Consider the following 17,214-nt stretch of genomic DNA (forward strand, 5'->3'; position numbering starts at 1 on the left):
CACAAGGGAGGAATTGTTCTCTCATCTTGATCTGAGCAAATTTTGTTAAGACCTGGGTAGCAGATAATTGCACTGGGTGGGAAGCTGGAACTCTGGGTTGTCAGTATAAAAGGATGTGAATGTGAGTGTGAGACCCAGAGGCCACTCAAAGGAAGATAGCTTTCATAGGGATTATTCATCAGAAAGGCCATATTTGGGGAATAAAAGAAGCAAATCAGCTCATCCAATTACCACTCTACAATCCATTTAAATATTGATCAAAGAGAAATTTATTCACAGAGCTTTTAAAATACAAACATAAAATAGCACTTTTTTTACAAAAATGAATATTGAAATAAATGGGGGTACAGCACAATATGACAATCATGAAACAAAAGCAAATGTTTTCTCCTTATACTTATTATCTATCACAAAGTGAATTCATCCTTCTGCGGGACAGAGAACTGTTCCTTTATATCTTTGAGTTTCAGCAGCAGGAGCTGCATACATAGTGTAAAATATGGCATTCTGAGTAGAATGTTGAAATTACAGAAGCTTAATTTTAAAAGTATGAATAAACAGTGATTACATGTTGAAGGAGTTTATGCAGAATACATAAAATACTGATAAAGTGGCTTATTGGTCCATTTATTAGGATTAATGTATGATTTATAATGGGATAACACTGAACTTTAAACAATAAAAAAGCAAGACAGGTAATGCATTGTCTAAATCTCCATTTTAATCTGTGCCATGTTTTTTTGTGTATATGTGTGTGTACGTGAATACAGATGTATGCATAAATGTTTACCTGGGTGTGTGCTTTCAGAAGTGCCAAGCCTTAAGGGGATTTCTGGAGATTACCCTGCCTTCCTGTTTCCACTGGTCATTTAATATACCATCTTGCTTAGTTTTAAAAGTTACAACTAAAGAGCATTTCCTGCATATACAATTGCATTCTTTTAGAACCAACCAGTAATACTCTGGGGATAGGGGGGCATTTTATTAGACTTTGGTCCATCATGTATGCTTCCCCCCCTTCCTTTTCACCCATTCCTCTTATAAATCCCCCTCCTCCCACTTATAATTCCCCCCCCATCCTGTGTCAGATGATGTCTCACGTCAATCTCACGTCATAAGCATTGTGTTGGGTAAGAGCCATGAATTCATCTTTCAAAGCTTGCTTGGTGCCTCATTCTTCAGTCTCTCAGAGCTTCCCATCTGGATCTCCTTGCACCATCCTTGGCACCATCAGTACGGGTACTGCTTCTGTTTCTTGCCAGAGAAGCAGGCAAGCCAAGTACAGAGGAGCATAGCGGTGGCTGCTCCCCCACCAGTGCAGTAGTAAGCCCAGCCAATTTCACACTTACCTAGGAATAAACAAGGAACAAATATACAAATCAGTCCTTTAACCTCAAATTCAAACTCCCAAGTGACTCTTTAAAATTGTGTTTTACTGATGCCTTTAGTTCTTAAATCATAGTCATTTCTGGAAATATTTTTTTATCTTCAAAATTGAACCATCCCTTGTAACAAATTTTAAAAATACTTGACACAGTGTACAACTTAAATAGTGTATATGACTATCCTGATAGCCCTCAAATTCTCTATTATAAGACTAAGAGATGTTTTATTGTCTCTTCTTTAATCAGATTTTGGCCTCCATTCAGTATTCTGTCCATCTATGCCACTGTTGGTAATATGTGTATTTTTTGTTACTGTTTTTCTTATTTTGCTCTGTATCAATTCATTCAAAAATCTTCTATGTGTTTCTCTAAATTCCTTATATCCATTATTTCTTTCTATATAAGAACATTCTATTGTATTCATGTCACAGTTGATTCAGCCACAACTCAAACCAATGGGCATCCACTTTGTTGTCAGTTCTTTGCCAGAGCAAAAAGTGCTGCGATTAGTATTTTGCATTTATTTTAGCATCTGTCTTTGACTTTCTATGGGAATTTGCCTTCTATAAGGAGATGGATCTTCAATGGCTTATTTTAGAGACAGGAAATGGAAATATCAGGCTGGGAATATGGTGACACTGAACCTTTAGGGAAAAAGAAAAAGGAGTATATAAACTAGAATATGCTTTTCTAGTTTTATTCTTCTGACACTTGCTAATACTCATCCAGAACACACTTTCTGGGCAACTACACTTTCTGCTATAATGCCCAATTAACCAGAAACAATGCATTGGCCAGCTGCCAGAGAAAGGTCTTAGTACAGCAGGGTTGCCAAATACCTAGATTTGAGGCCTTTGTTCTGGCATCTGGATTTGCAAAGGATGTCAGGGCCAGGAAGTTGGAGTTCTCTGGTGGTCATCCAAGGCAGGCTGGGATCATATGAAAGAGAAAGAGTGGCTTCGTGCTTTTGTTGTGAAGGATCTCTGGACTTATTGTCACAATTTACCTAAGGGGGCATAAAATTTAACCCTCTTTCATCACTACTTATTTATCCCAACCCTGGAAGAAAATATAAAACAGTAGCAGTGTCTCAGCTCTGATATCTATTCTTAGAGAAAAATGATCTAGGAATTAAATCCAATGCCAGTTCAAAGATGTCTTATGTATTTCTATCATATTAAAGGGTAGGGAAGAGAATGAGAAAGCGGGGAAAATAAAGTCACTTTTTCCCCTTTAAAACTGCATGACCTTAGAAGAGAGATCCATTAGAGTGTTGAAGAGAATGCTGCAATTTCCTAGAAATCAGAAATGCATACATTTTCCCTCTGTGAGCAAAAATTCTCCTTGAGCTGACACCTGTCCTTGGTTAATCAAAAGACAGACACCTCATAAGTCAAATTGTCATCAGTATAATAATACAATGACAAGTATCAATTGTGTCTGTTCACTAAGAATTATGATTCATAAAGGAAAGTAGCCTTTGGCTTAGAGTGACCCATTTGGGTCAAAGGGATCAGTTTTCTGTATTCAAGAACCTTTTCTATAGGATATAGGAACTCTAAATGCAAAAGAGTACTTGGGAGGGGGCACCAAAGAGAAGGGAAAGGGAAGAAATTTTGCAGAAATAATGACTTCATTGTTTCTTCTCTTGATTTTCCTCTGTCTCTCTCTTACCACTCTCTAGTCTTCCTCCTGCCAGCTGTTGCTCCTCTGTTCTAATATTCCTCTTTCCAACCACTATAACCAATCATTTTAAAGACTAATAATGCCTTCTGGTATCTGTTAACAAATCTTGGGTCACAAACCTAACTGAAATTATTGCTCCTTGTTTGGGCTTTTTGTCTACTTGTATGAGCTTCAGATCCAGATGCACTAAACTTTAATCACCCCTTGATCATCACAAATGAAAAGTAAATTCTGGATTCAAAAGCCCTTCTTCTGCAAACGAGGTAATATTGGCAAAGCCCTTCCCAAAGAATCTGCCACATAGTGGGCTTCGTAATAAATGCTTCTTCCCTTCCCTTCACCCTTTTTCTTCTCATGGCACAGTCATTTTCATAGGGTAGCTGCAAAGCTAAAGAGACCGAAGAGGCCATGTGAAGCTATCTAGTCCAGCAGCTCTGTTTTAGAGAAGAGGGTATTGAGTCCTACGGAGGGGAAAGCATTGTCTCCAGGTCATGAAGGCAGGAAATAACAGGGCCATGTGTAGTTACCTTGTCCTCTTAAACCAGAAGGAGTACCCTCTCCATTAAATAATAATAATAATAATAATAATAATAATAATAACAATAATAATAATAAGTACCATTCTACCATGGAGCCCACAAACCTATAAATTTCATGTCACAAATGGGAGGTATTTGGCTTATATATTAAGATGCCTATTTCACAGCAGAGAAGAGAAGCCACCTCCTGGCAAAGATAAGCGAGTTTTAAACAGTCACTGTGAATCCAAAGTAGAAAAATTGGAATTTGCAACCATTGGTCCCTTGTATCACTATAAACCATGACAAGAAAGCATATTTATAATCCAAGAATCTTTCCCTTTTTTTAACCCTTACCTTCCATCTTGGAATCAGTCCTATGTATTGGTTCCAAGGCAGAAGACTTGCCCAGGATCACATAGCTGGGAAATGTCTGAGGCCAGATTTGAACTTAGGACCTCCCTTCTCTAGACTTGATTCTCAATCCACTGAGCTACCCAGCTGCCCCCAGAATCTTTCTTTCAGAAGAGAAAAACTCCATTATTTAAAATAGTAAACACTTTTATGTCTTTAGTAAGCTCTGTGGAAGGCAACATTTAATCCCAAATACATTCTTAAAGGGTTTATAGTCTCTTTACATTGTGTTTAACATTAAAACAAAAATAGATCCTAAGGATCTCATCTCCTCAGTGTAAGTTTCCCAGGTGCAGAGCCTCCCATTAATGCTAATGGACATCATACACATTTTTCAAGGACACTGGAGTCCCCTTCAGAGTGCAGAATTTGCTGACAATCCTGAGATATTGCTGCTTTATGGCATGGGAATGACCTCCATTTTGAATTATTCGCTATCCAATCTCTCTCAGTTGTTTCCATGATTTAAATAAATCCAGGAGGGGAGGATAAATGGACAATGTGACTGGTTTAGTATCTTTCAAAAAGTCAGCAAAATATGTGGGAGGTGTGATCAGTTTGAAACCCTTCACAAAGAAATGCAATCTGGGGCTCATTAATAACAATGTATTGACCTAATCCATCGTTTCATGACCTAAACAAGAAAGGTGTAGTATATTACATTCCTTATTAAGTATTAGGTACTTTAACATGAAATAGTATCTGAACTGGTGTATTATTTTGGGTTAGTATGTGTCAAAGTAGATTAAACAAAAAGATGAATAAGTATCCGACCGAAGATGAAATACACTAAGTTGAAGGGATGGTGAATGAGAGTGGCTTTTTTTCAGTATCAGAAAGGAAATCTGATGACAAAAGGCTAAGCTGTATGCCCCTTAGTCAGCATGAGGTGGTTGACTAGAGGCTCTTCCAGAGTTGAATTCAAAAAGCCCAGCATCAGTTTCCAGATCCGATATTCAGGGACCCAACCTAGGAAAAATCCTAAAGCTTGAACAAAGCATTTGGATTAGCCAATGGAAAACCTACTGCACTTATAATTTCTGCTGAAAATTTTCTAACATTGCTCTTTCTTGATAATTTTGTATCATGACAGTTATAATAATATTTATTTGTATACTTTGTGTAGGCCATAAAAACTATTCTTTACTTATAAAACCAATTTTTTCTAGTCCAAAGCTGAAAGGGGATTTTAAATATCCAGAGTGTACAAGAAGAAAAAGGTAAGCCTGTCATCCCTGAGTTAATGTCACTGATTCTATAAGCATGTGTGTATTTGTGTACAAGGTCTTATGGTGGGCTATCAAATATTTAGTGCCATTGAAAACACAAAAAATAACTATCTTTCTCCCTTTGCATGTGAACCTTTTCACCTACCAAGTCAATTACAAATGATATAATCACAGAAATGAAGGTTTTATTTAAAAAGATATTCTTGAGGCTACCTAAAGATATGCAAGTCTCTTAATGTTAAATTTTGGATATTGGTTTGTAAGTATTGGGCAATAGCCTGATTCTGACTAGAGTAAATTCATTTCAATTCAACATACGTTTAAAAGTGTCCACAATGTGTCAGGAATTGCACTAAACACCAAGAATACAAAAAAAAAGGGGCAAAAGAGGTCTCTGACCTCAAGGAGCCTCCATTCTAATGGGGGAGACAACATGAAAAGAGATACATACAAAGTGAGTGATATAGGATGAATAGGAAATAACAGAGAGAAGACATTGGAATGAAGAGGGTTTGGGGAAGAATTGCTGTAGGAGATGGAATTTTAGTTGAGACTTAAAGGAGGAGGTGATGTGAGATTTAATTATTCACATGTTACAACGTCACAGACTTGGGAAAATTCTGTAAGAAATGAAGAAATATATATTTTCAAAGAGACATGGAAAGACATATGAATTGATGAAGAATAAAATGAGCAGAGACAGAATAATTTATTGTATAATATTATTATACAAATGAATGATTTTAGGAGCATCTGGGTGGTTTAATAGATAAAGAGTCAGACCTGGAGATGGAAGGTCCTGGGGTCAAACCTGGACACTTCTTAGTTGTGTGACCCTGAATAAGTAACTTAACCCCAATTGCCTTGGAACAGATACTTAGTATTGATTCTAAGACAGGAGGTAAGAGTTGTTTTTATTTTTTTTTAAATGAACAATTTTGAAGATGTACAAAGTGAAGAATGAAAGAAGCAAAGCAGGAAGGACAATGTATATAATAACAACAGTGCAAAAACCAAACAACTTTAAAAACTGTAAGAACTCAGACTACCAATTCAATGACTACCCATGATTCCAGAGAATTAATGAAGAAACATGGTATTTACCTCCTGAAAGAGTGCTGATGGACATGGGGTACAGAATGAAACTTTTTTAGACATGGTCAATAAGGGAATTTGCTTTACTTCACAATGTATATTTATGCAAAAAAATATTTTCTATTTTCAACAGATTCAGGGTATGTGAGGGAGATTTTTGTTCATTAAAAAATAAAATTTAACTTTAAAAACTCCAAACTACTCATTGGAGGAAGCATGTTCTCATGTCCTAAAATAATTTTTAAACTATTCTGTAAATTCAGAAGATTTCTAATAAAATCTACAGGCATTTTGAAATGATCCCTCCTAATACATAGCTGGGGCAAAGGCGTCCAACTGAAATAGAATTGATGGCCTTTAAACCATACATAAGTATCTCTCAGGGCTGCAATTTGACTTAGAAAATCATGTTATATGTTTCTTTTTTAGACTGTCTGCCCTTTGATCCAGCCATACTACTGCTGGGTTTATACCCCAAAGAGATAATAAGGAAAAAGTCTTGTACAAAATATTCATAGCTGTGCTCTTTGTGGTGGCAAAAAATTGGAAAATGAGGGGATGCCCTTCAATTGGGGAATGGCTGAACAAATTGTGGTATATGATGGTTATGGAATACTATTGTACTCAAAGGAATAATGAACTGGAGGAATCCCATGTGAACTGGAAGGACCTCCAGGAAGTGATGCAGAGTGAGAGGAGCAGAACCAGGAGAACATTGTACACAGAGACCAATACACTGTGGTACAATCGAATGTAATAGACTTCTCTACTAGCAACAATGCAGTGATCCAGGACAATTCTGGGGGACTTATGAGAAAGAACGCTATCCACATCCAGAAGAAGAACTTTGGGAGTAGAAACCCAGAAGAAAAACAACTGCTTGATCACATGGTTCTATGGGGATATGTTTGAGGATGTAGACTCTAAATGATCACTCTATTGACAATATTAATAATATGGAAATGTCTTGATCAATGACACATGTGGGGAGAAGAAAGAACATGAATTCATGTAACCATGGAAAATTATTCTAAATAAATTAATTAAATAAAAATGTTCAAATAAAAATATATATTTCTTTTTTATTAATATTTCAACACATTAAAATCGGATAGGAACTGCATTTTAATCTGGTTAGGGACACACTTAAGAGTGTCAGAGACCATGTGCTTCACATTTCTGAGCTTGAATATCATTCCTAACAATTAGTAGCTGTCAGTTTGGACATGGTATTTTCATTAATGTCTTTAATTGACAAATTGTATGATCATGGAATCTGAGACTTCAATATGGAAGATATTTTGGAGAGGTATGATATAATAAGATGAATTTTCACTTACTGAATTAATCTCATGACCTTAAAACCAGGGCATAAGTCTTTCATATACATTCAGGAAAGCATAATATCCTTAACTAGAAAACAAATTCAATATATACAAATGCATTTGTTTCTTATTTTTTGTTAACACAGGTAGGTTTGCATGACAAAAATATATGAAATAAAAGCAAATGTCTAATTTGAATAGGACTTCAGTGAATTTTCCAACTATACAAACCAGTACTATGTCACTACCTTTACAAAAATGAGAGTCCTGAATACTTTTTACATACCAAGTTTTAATTTATAAAAGGTTTAGAACCAGTGAGATGAGAAATAAAAGTGATTTGCTGTCTTTTCACGGCATGGGAAGAAAACTTTTTCCAAATACTTTTGCTGGTGGGAAATGGTAGCTTTAAGACTGAATATTTGTCTTATAAAATAACACAGCATTATTTTCTGAACAGCAATAGAACTAAATATAATTAGGTAATACAGGATCTTTTTGTTATTGTTTTTTAGTCCAGATCATTCTTCCCTCTCAGGGTAATATGTGTCAGTCTTCATATATCACATTAATGTAAAGAGAAAGGATTTTTATCAGAAGGCTAGTTTGTCTACCATCTTTTTAGGAAATTAGAGAAATAAATCTATTTAAACCCTTCCCTTTTGCTCTTTGCAATGCTCCATCAAACAGGCCTCCAAGCCTGGTTGGCAAATTGCTGCTTTCAACATTGGGGAAAACTACATTTGACAGATAAAATAAAGGTTACTGGCACTGAAAGGCATTACATGGTGGAGCAAATGCTACCTGCCTGCCAAGTCCATGGAAAAAAGACATTATGTGGCTGCATTCCAAAGCCACTTGAAACCATGGCCTTTTGGAGTAGGAGAGTAGAATGGAATGGAAGCTATGGGATGTTATCAAAAGGAGGAGAGGATATGAAGAGTGCTTTAGGAATTATCATTTAGTCATACCAAAGTCTGCTTCAAATAACATTACTGAAATAAAGTTAATTATAAACTTTTATAGTTAATAGATATTTAACTAGTTATCACTTCGTTTCCTCTTTCTAGGACATAATTTTAGACATTCTCATAGTGAGATAAAAGGAAAGTGAATCAGAATGTGAATTCCTAGAAAGAAAATATATTATTTTTCCATCTCTGTCTTTTGATTTTGTCAGTAATTTTCTTTTCTTTTTTTTTTAAACACTTAATTTCCATCTCAGAATCAATACTCTGTATTGGTTCTAAGGCAGAGGAATGGCAATGGGACAGCAATAGGGATTTAGTGACTTGCCCAGGATCATATAGCTAGAAAGTATCTGAGTCTGGATTTGAAACCAAGACCTCCCATTTCTAAGCCTGGCTCTCAATCCACTGAGCCACCTAGCTGCTCCATCAGTCATTCACAAAAAACCCCTTGCTCTGATAGAAGTATGTTTCATTTAGGAGGGAAATGAAATATTTAGACCATACACATATATGGACTCTAAAGTTGACCTCACATAGAATTGGTGAAAGTGTGCTCTCAGGAAAACTGGATACACAAATTTACAAATAATGAGGCCTGGAGATGGAAGGAGTGGAGTGGACAGAAGGAAAAGGAAAATATTTGAGTCTGGAGGAAAAAAAAATTGGTAGATTTTCTATAAAATTTTCCATCACTATTTACACCTAGACACCTGAATTGCATATGTATATATTAATAAAAGAAATAAAAAGACCCTGTTAAAAAGACCAATCACCTTTGCTCTTATGTAGAGCTAACAGAGACAGAAAAACCACTAATAAAAAAAAAGGTATCAAAACCTTCATGCTAAAGAACGTAAGTTTCCATTAAATTCTCTTTTAAAATGGAAATGTCAAGGAACTGGCCTCATGGGAAAGAAAAATAAGGAAAGGGGAAATAAAACAAAGAGGGAGAAAACACCGACTTGGGGAGTTCACATGCCAAACTCTTCATTGGCTTCTTTTCTTCTCAGCTGCTATTTACTGTTCACAGTGCTTGTAAAGATATTATTCTCTTCTAAAAATGTTTTGCAAATGACCTTGTATTTTAAACTGGTGTTAGCTTTAGTTGTCATATCCCCCTGCTTTCTTTGTAAGACGATTAATTAAATAACTTCTGACTGAGTCAGTTTCTGGGCACTTTCAGCCTCCTCATTGTGGTGACTTTTTCATGGGTAAAATTTCTTAAGAAATGGTGAGAGAAAAAATGTATTTGCTTGTGTTGGTTCCCCATTTTTCAGAGGTGACAGCTCTTTTAAATAATCTTTGCTCATACTAAGGCAGCTCAGTGGTACATTAGACAGTGCATTATTAGCCTTGAAATCTGGAAGACCACATTTGGCTTAAGGATACTTATTAGCTATGTGACCTTGGGAAAGTCACATAACCTTTCTCTGCTTTAACTTCCTCATCTGTAAAATGAACCAGACAAAGAAAGGGCAAAGAGCTCCAGTATCTTTGCCAAGAAAACCCTAAATGGGGTCACCAAGATCCAAACGTAACTGAAAATGCCTAAACAACAATAGCTAACACTATCAAAATTGCATATATAATATCCTCTCATTTTTATCATCTCTTTTAATATAGAAAGTGGCCATGGATATAGAGATGAAAGACTTGGGTTCAAGTTCTGCTACTGATATATACTGGCAAGTCCTTTAACCACTCAGTGCTCTGGGGAATTTTCTTTGTAATATATTTATTTATCAATTACATATAATAACAAAATTTCACATAAGTTTTCCAAAGTTATATGATCCAAACTGTCTTCCTTCTTCCCTTCCCTCCATGCTCCTTGAGCTGGCAAGCAATTTTATCTGAGTTATACATGTATTATCAAGCCAAAAATATTTCCATATTATTCATTCTTGTGAGTAAATAATCATATAAAACCAAAACCCAAAAACAAAAACTCAAATAAACAAGTGAAAAATCATATGCTTTCATCTGCATTCTGACTCCAACAATTCTTTATCTCAAATTGGATAACATTCTTATTGTAAGTCCCTTAGAATTGTCCTGGATCATTGTATTGCTGAAAGTAGCTATGTCTATCACAGTTGATCATCCCACAATATTGCTGTTATGGAGCACAATGTTCTCTGGGTTCTGCATATTTCACTCTTCATCAGTTCATGTAGGTCTTTCCAGGTCTTTCTGAGAACATCCTATTCATCATTCCTTACAGAACAATAGTATTCTATCACCAACATGTACCACAATTTGTTCAGCCATTCCCCAATTAATGGACATCCCTTCAATTTCCAATTCCTTGTCACCACAGAAAGGGCAGTTATATTGTTGTACAAATATGTCCTCTCTCCCACCTTCTTTTTAATCTCTTTTGGATATAGACCTAATAGCAGTATTACAGGATCAAAGTATGCAATGTTTTATAGTCCTTTGGGAATAGTTCCAAATTGCCCTCCAGAATATCTGGACCAGCTTTAGTGTCCCAATTTTGTCTGGGCAATTTTCTAAGCCTATAAGCTGCAGAAAAAATGCTAACTTTCCCTCCCATGGGAGTTACTCCCTGACACCAGAGGAATCATCAGTCCAATCTCTCTCTCTTCAATTTGAAAAAGTTAAATTTAAACAGAAAAAGGAGAAAATAATACAAAAAAAGGAGGCTGAAAAAAGTTCCCAATAACAATGTGGTAAAAAATATATATGTGTGTGTGTGTGTGTGTGTGTGTGTGTGTGTGTGTGTGTTTATGTACATATATGCATATGTATCTTTATAGGTTTTGCTTTAAAAAAAAAAAACCTTTACCTTCCGTCTTAAAATCAATACTGTGTATTGGTTCAAAGGCAGAAGAGTGATAAGGACTAGGCAATGGGGTGAAGTGACTTACTCAGGGTCACACAGCTGGGAAGTGCCTGAGGCCATATTTGAACCCAGGACCTCCCATCTCTGGCCTGACTCTCAATCCACTGTGCTACCCAGCTGCCCCCAAGGTTTTGCTTTTTAAAATGCCTACTCTTTATTCTCTGATCAAGTGATATATTCTAGTTATTCACAGGTCCTGACTTTCTTGGATTTGACTTCTTTTCAAGCATCTAACAGTATTCTTTTCTTATTTTTAACAAATGACTTCACCTCCGACTTTATTATGAAGATTGAGATATCAACCTTCCTATCATTCTCGATACTTCACTTTCCCTCACCCCACATAAGCAATCAGTTGTTAATCTCCTCCATTCAATTTCCAGAACATCTTTCATATCTTCCCCCTTTTCTCCATTTAAATGGCCACCATGTAAGTTTAGGAGCTTATACTTAGATTACCAAAATAAACTTTTAATTAGTCTCTTTACTTCAAGATTCTCTCCCATTAAATCCATCTTTAAGCTATCTGCCAAAGTGGTTTTCTACAGTACAGGTCTGATCATATCACTACCCTGTTCAACTAACTTCAGTGGCCCCCTATTTAATCTTTAGGCTCAAATACAACAGTCTCTAGTATTTAAATAATAGTAATACTAATTGCTAATGTCTATATCGTGCTTAGTAGGTGCTTTATAAATATTATCATATTTGGCCTTCAAACAACCTTGGAGGCTAGGTGCTATGCTTCCCCCATTTTACAAATAAGGAAACTAAAATAGAGTTTATGTGACTTGTCCAGGGCCAGTCACACAACTGGCAAGCGTCTGAGGCTGCATTTGAACTCAAGTCTCTCCTGATTCCAGGCTCAGAGATCTATCCACTGGGATACCTGCCTTGCTCAACCTGGATCCAACCTAGCTTTACAGATTCATGATATACTCTACTGTTTCACACACTCTACGATCCAATCACACCATCTTTGCTCTTTCTCAAACACATCCTCTCCCACTTCTGTGCCCTACAAAAATCCCTGGGCTCCTTCAGAGTTCAGCTTGGGCTTTACTTTCCAAATGAAGGTTTTCTTCATGCCCCGTCCCCCAGCTACTAATGAACATCTCCCTCCTTAAGTTATTTTGTCATATATATTTTGTATAAACTTGTAAGTAAATGTTTGTTCCACCAACATAATTTAATTTCTTCAAAGAAAGGAACTGTTCCATCTTTGTCTTTATATCACTAGTGCCTAGGATGACGCCTGGAACATAATAGATGTTTAATAAATGCTTACTGTTTCATTGATGTTCCTCAATTTCTTTTGGTCCTTTTTTTTCTTCCTTCACTATCATTGTTCCTCATTCCCTGAGTTTCAGAGAAAGCATGGCCCATTATTCTTACAAAAGCTCATCAATTTAGCCCCCAACTCATCCCACCCTCCAACTTCCTCTATTACCTATAGATTATTGTTATCCATCTCCCTTCATGCTTTTCCTCCATAGGTCCTTTCTTCCATCCTATCAACAAGCCTTGGTATCACCTACTTTAAAAATAAATAAAACCATCCCCACAAACCAAAACTCAACATTTCCTTTCAACCTGCTATCCTCTCAAGCTATAACTGTATCTTTCTCTTTATCCTTACTGTGAAACTCCTAGAAAGAGGAGGCTACATCCTCATTCCACTTCCTCAGAACCTACTAATTTATCAATCCCTTTCAATCTGTCAAATATTTCTAGTTTTGTCTGAGTTCAAGGAGAATAAACCTACATAAAATTCTCCAAATACCTGAAGAAACAGACCATATCCTCTCACTCTAAGACTTGCCCAAAATCGTGGGCAAATGGTATATAAGTAGCTGGATTTGAAGGAAAATCTATTGGTAAGCAGTAGAAAAGAAAAAAAAAACTGTAACTAGGAAAGAGAATAACTACAGCTATTTTGAGTTAGACTTTTCTTTCTTGTAGCTATAATTGCTCCTGAGAGACCAAGTTTTGTGCTCAAGCATTGTCTTCTTAAAGGACATTCTCTTCACATCTAGAGAATTTAGATATTGCTGATATGGACCTATATGCACACATTTGTTTTATATAAGAATTGCTTTTATATACAAATGTTTATTGTTATTTTCAAGGACAAACCTATAAAGCAAGAGAAAAGTTTGAAGTATGAAACACACATTATGAAGAAAAGTCTATAAAAGTTGAAGACTTTGAGAACTAACTTCTTAGAATACTACATCGCATCAATTTCTCACACATATAATTATTTTTAAATTGATCTGTTAGGAATTACTTATATTGGCAATGTACAAGTTCATAGGTGGAGATAAATGAGCTGATAAAGAGTTGTTTCCTAATCACTAAACCTGAATAGTAGTAACATTTATTTTATTATCTTTATTTGTAGAGAGAAAAATGAGCTGGGTTCAGAATTGCAATTAGATGAGGATGAAAGCAGGTAAGATCATATTAGGGAAATTGCAGAACCCTCTCAAGAACCCCCAGACTTCTCCCTAACAGGAGTTCTTCCAGCTCCCAACTGAAGACAACAGCAGAAGCTTTGATTTGTTCAGACATTACTTCTATTGTAATAATACTCTATTCCCTTCCTATAGTAAAATTCATTGTCATTCCCTAACCAATGGGCAAAGACTTTGTTTCCAAGCTTTGGCTACCATAAAAAGTGCTGCTAAATCTATTTTGGTACATATATGAACTTTCTGTCTTTGTGAAATCTTTGAGGTAGACGGTAGTAGATTCCAGTTTAAAAAGAATCTGTACAATTTCATTACTTTTCTCACATGATTCCAAACTGTTTTATAAAATGATTAGTCAAATTTGCAATTCTACTAAGTGTGCCTATCTTCCCAGGGGTTCTTCCAACAAGATTTCCATTTTCCTCCCATCTTTGTCAACAAAATGGCTTTAAGGTGAAATCTCAAAATAATCCTAATTTACATTTTACTTTTTATTATAATTTAGGTGATCATTTCATATAGTAGCTAAAAGTTAGCATTTTTTAAAAAAACTATGTATACACTTGGACCACTGATTAATAGAAAATGACCCTTGGTCTTATACAGTAGTGTAAATTCTATGTATATCTTGCATATACTATGAAATGTTTTATGCAGAGTTTTGTTTTGGTTTCCCCCTCCTCCCCCCAATTGACAATTTCCCATCTTGTCACTGCTGCACTGGTTTTTGTTTGTATAAAAACTGTTTAATTATATACATCTGAAATTGTTTATCTTATCTCTTTTTTGGGGGGGTTAAGAATCTTCTAGCTATAATTGAGAAAAGCATATGCTTATTTGTTTTAAATTATGTGACTTTTTATATTTAAGTTGTATATCCATATGGAGCATATTTTAATTCATAGCATAAGAGATTGGGGCTGATAGTGTGATTTCCTCTGCATAATCCTTGCATGAGCAAATTCCTTCTTCTTATGCAAGAAATCACCTTCTCTACAACTTACAGTCTTAGAGAGGTGCTTAAAGCACTGACAAGATAATTGACTTTACTCAAGAGTCAGATATCTAGTGTGTCTCTGGGCAAAACTCAAACCCAGGTATTCCTGAATTCTAAGATATTCTGTCATGCTGTCAGGTTATCTCTTTGGTGATATATGCTACAAACAGGTGGTCTAACCCTATTTTTCTGCCACTTTTCCCAACAGTTCTTTTCAAATAGAAGTGGAGGCTTTCCCACTGGTTCCTGTTCTTAGGGCAAACGAAAACCTGACTCTTTTGCACTTAAAAACTTATGAGTCTTGCTTATTTATTCTGTTTCACTAGATGATCTAATTTTCCAGTTTTTGGAGGGGACCAGATTTTAATTTTTTTAAGGAGTAAAGCTTTATAACAAAATTGTCAATGCAATGCTTCCTTTATTTCTACTTTTTTCATTATCTCCTTGGAAAATTTAGATGGAACTGGAAATGGAAGGGATACTGCTCAGCTGGGGAATGGCAGAACTTGTTATGGTATGTTATTATGATGGATTACTACTGCATTATATGAAATTATGAAGGGAATGATTTCAGAAAAAAAACTAGAAAAAACATATATATATACTGATACAAAGTGAAGTGAGCAGAACTAGGAGAATAACTTACATAGTAAGAGCAACAGTAACAATGGTAACAATAACCAACTGTGTTATACTTAGCAATTGATCCATATGATCCTCAACAATTCCAAAGGATTCAAGATGAAAAATGCTTTCCAACTGTAGAGATAACTTATGAATTTTGACTGCTGATTGCAGCATTTTTTTCTCTATATATTTTGTGCTTTTTTCCTACAACCTAGACATTGTAGGGGGTTAGGGGAAGGAAATTCTAGATCTTTTGTTCCTATAGATGAATTTAGTTCTTCTTTTGCCTAATTGGCAAAACTTGGTAGTTATTTGATATATTACTAAATGTATAAATTAACTTAAGAAGTACCATAATTTTTTATTCCAGAATTTTCTAATCATGAAAAAATAGATGTCTGTCAAATTATTCATCTTTATTTTTGTAAAGTGTTTTATAATTATATTTATATATCTTGTTTATATACAATGTGTCTTGAATGTCTGGATTCCCAGAAATTGTATGTGTTTTCTAGTTTAATGGGATTTCTCTTTCTATAGTTGCTTCATATTTTTTCTTGTTTTATGTGCTGATCATTTTGTTGATTTATTTTACATCTTGCTACTTTACTAAAGCTATTGTCTCTATGACTTTATTTCATTGAATCTTTATTGGTCTATAAGTAAGCCACCATGTTGTATACAAATAAAGATATATATATATATATATATATATATATATATATATATGTATACTGCTATTGTTTAGATCTTAAAATTCTTTTTCTTATGAGCAATGTAAAAAATTGTATGGAAAACTATTTCTTTGCTTTACAATGCATTTGAAACAGTTAGATGGGAGAGTGGAGAGAGTACTGGGCCTGGAAAAAGGAAGATATGAGTTCAAATCCAGCTTCACGCACTTATTAGTTATGTGACCTTAGATAAATCACTTAACTGCTGTTTGCCTCAGTTTCCTCAACTGTAAATAATTGAGGATAACAACAAATAAACATTGGGAATACTAATTGCATCTCTCTACCATGGAGACGATACTATTGCTATATTAGTTTTATATATAATGATTAGTAGAGGATGTCTTTCATGTTCAGACTGAATTGACAGTGAATATTATATGTGAGTATAGCAAAGATGTCCAAAGAGTTTTGATAAATGGGCAGAGACTTTTTGACTCATAATTAGGACTGTTTACAGAGGCCCCATGCAGAGTTTTAAAGAAATAAGGACATTTTTTGCTGATCCCCAGTTTGGTCTGTATCTCCTTGTAATTTCCTACTAATCCAATTTGAAGTGGTGCTTCAACTTACCATTACAATATTTTTTCTCTCAACCAATTCATAGTTTTTATCATCATAGAATAAATGTCTGGATATCTTTCTTAAAGATTTTCATTTTGTTTTTGTTTTCTTTTCCAAGGAGAATAAGCTTTGAACTGAAAATGGCAGAACAAAAATGACTACAAAGTTGCTTAACGAGGATATCTTAAGAAAGGATCTACTTACAGTTAATGAATTCAAGTTACACAGTTGAGATGAGCCCTCTGGTTAAGTAGTGAAAGCACTAAGATATGCAATTGCTGGGCCACTGTCACCAATATTTGTAAGACAGTAGAAAGATGAGAGATGTA

General features: G+C 35.2%; 1 protein-coding gene across 4 annotated transcripts in view; it reads right to left on the reverse strand.

Annotated features, from left to right (window-relative positions):
• Positions 1-251: 251 nt before the first annotated feature.
• The window catches only part of LHFPL6 (LHFPL tetraspan subfamily member 6), a 291,109-nt gene continuing 274,146 nt past the window's right edge, over positions 252-17,214 (reverse strand). For all 4 annotated transcript variants that reach the window (XM_007495375.3, XM_001368159.3, XM_007495376.3 and 1 more), the window contains exon 4: positions 252-1,349. In XM_007495375.3, the coding sequence (XP_007495437.1) occupies positions 1,231-1,349 (119 nt within the window). In that variant the 3' untranslated portion in view covers positions 252-1,230. The remainder of the gene's footprint in view (positions 1,350-17,214) is intronic.

Source organism: Monodelphis domestica, chromosome 4, assembly GCF_027887165.1.
Source record: "Monodelphis domestica isolate mMonDom1 chromosome 4, mMonDom1.pri, whole genome shotgun sequence".
Taxonomy (NCBI): domain Eukaryota; kingdom Metazoa; phylum Chordata; class Mammalia; order Didelphimorphia; family Didelphidae; genus Monodelphis; species Monodelphis domestica.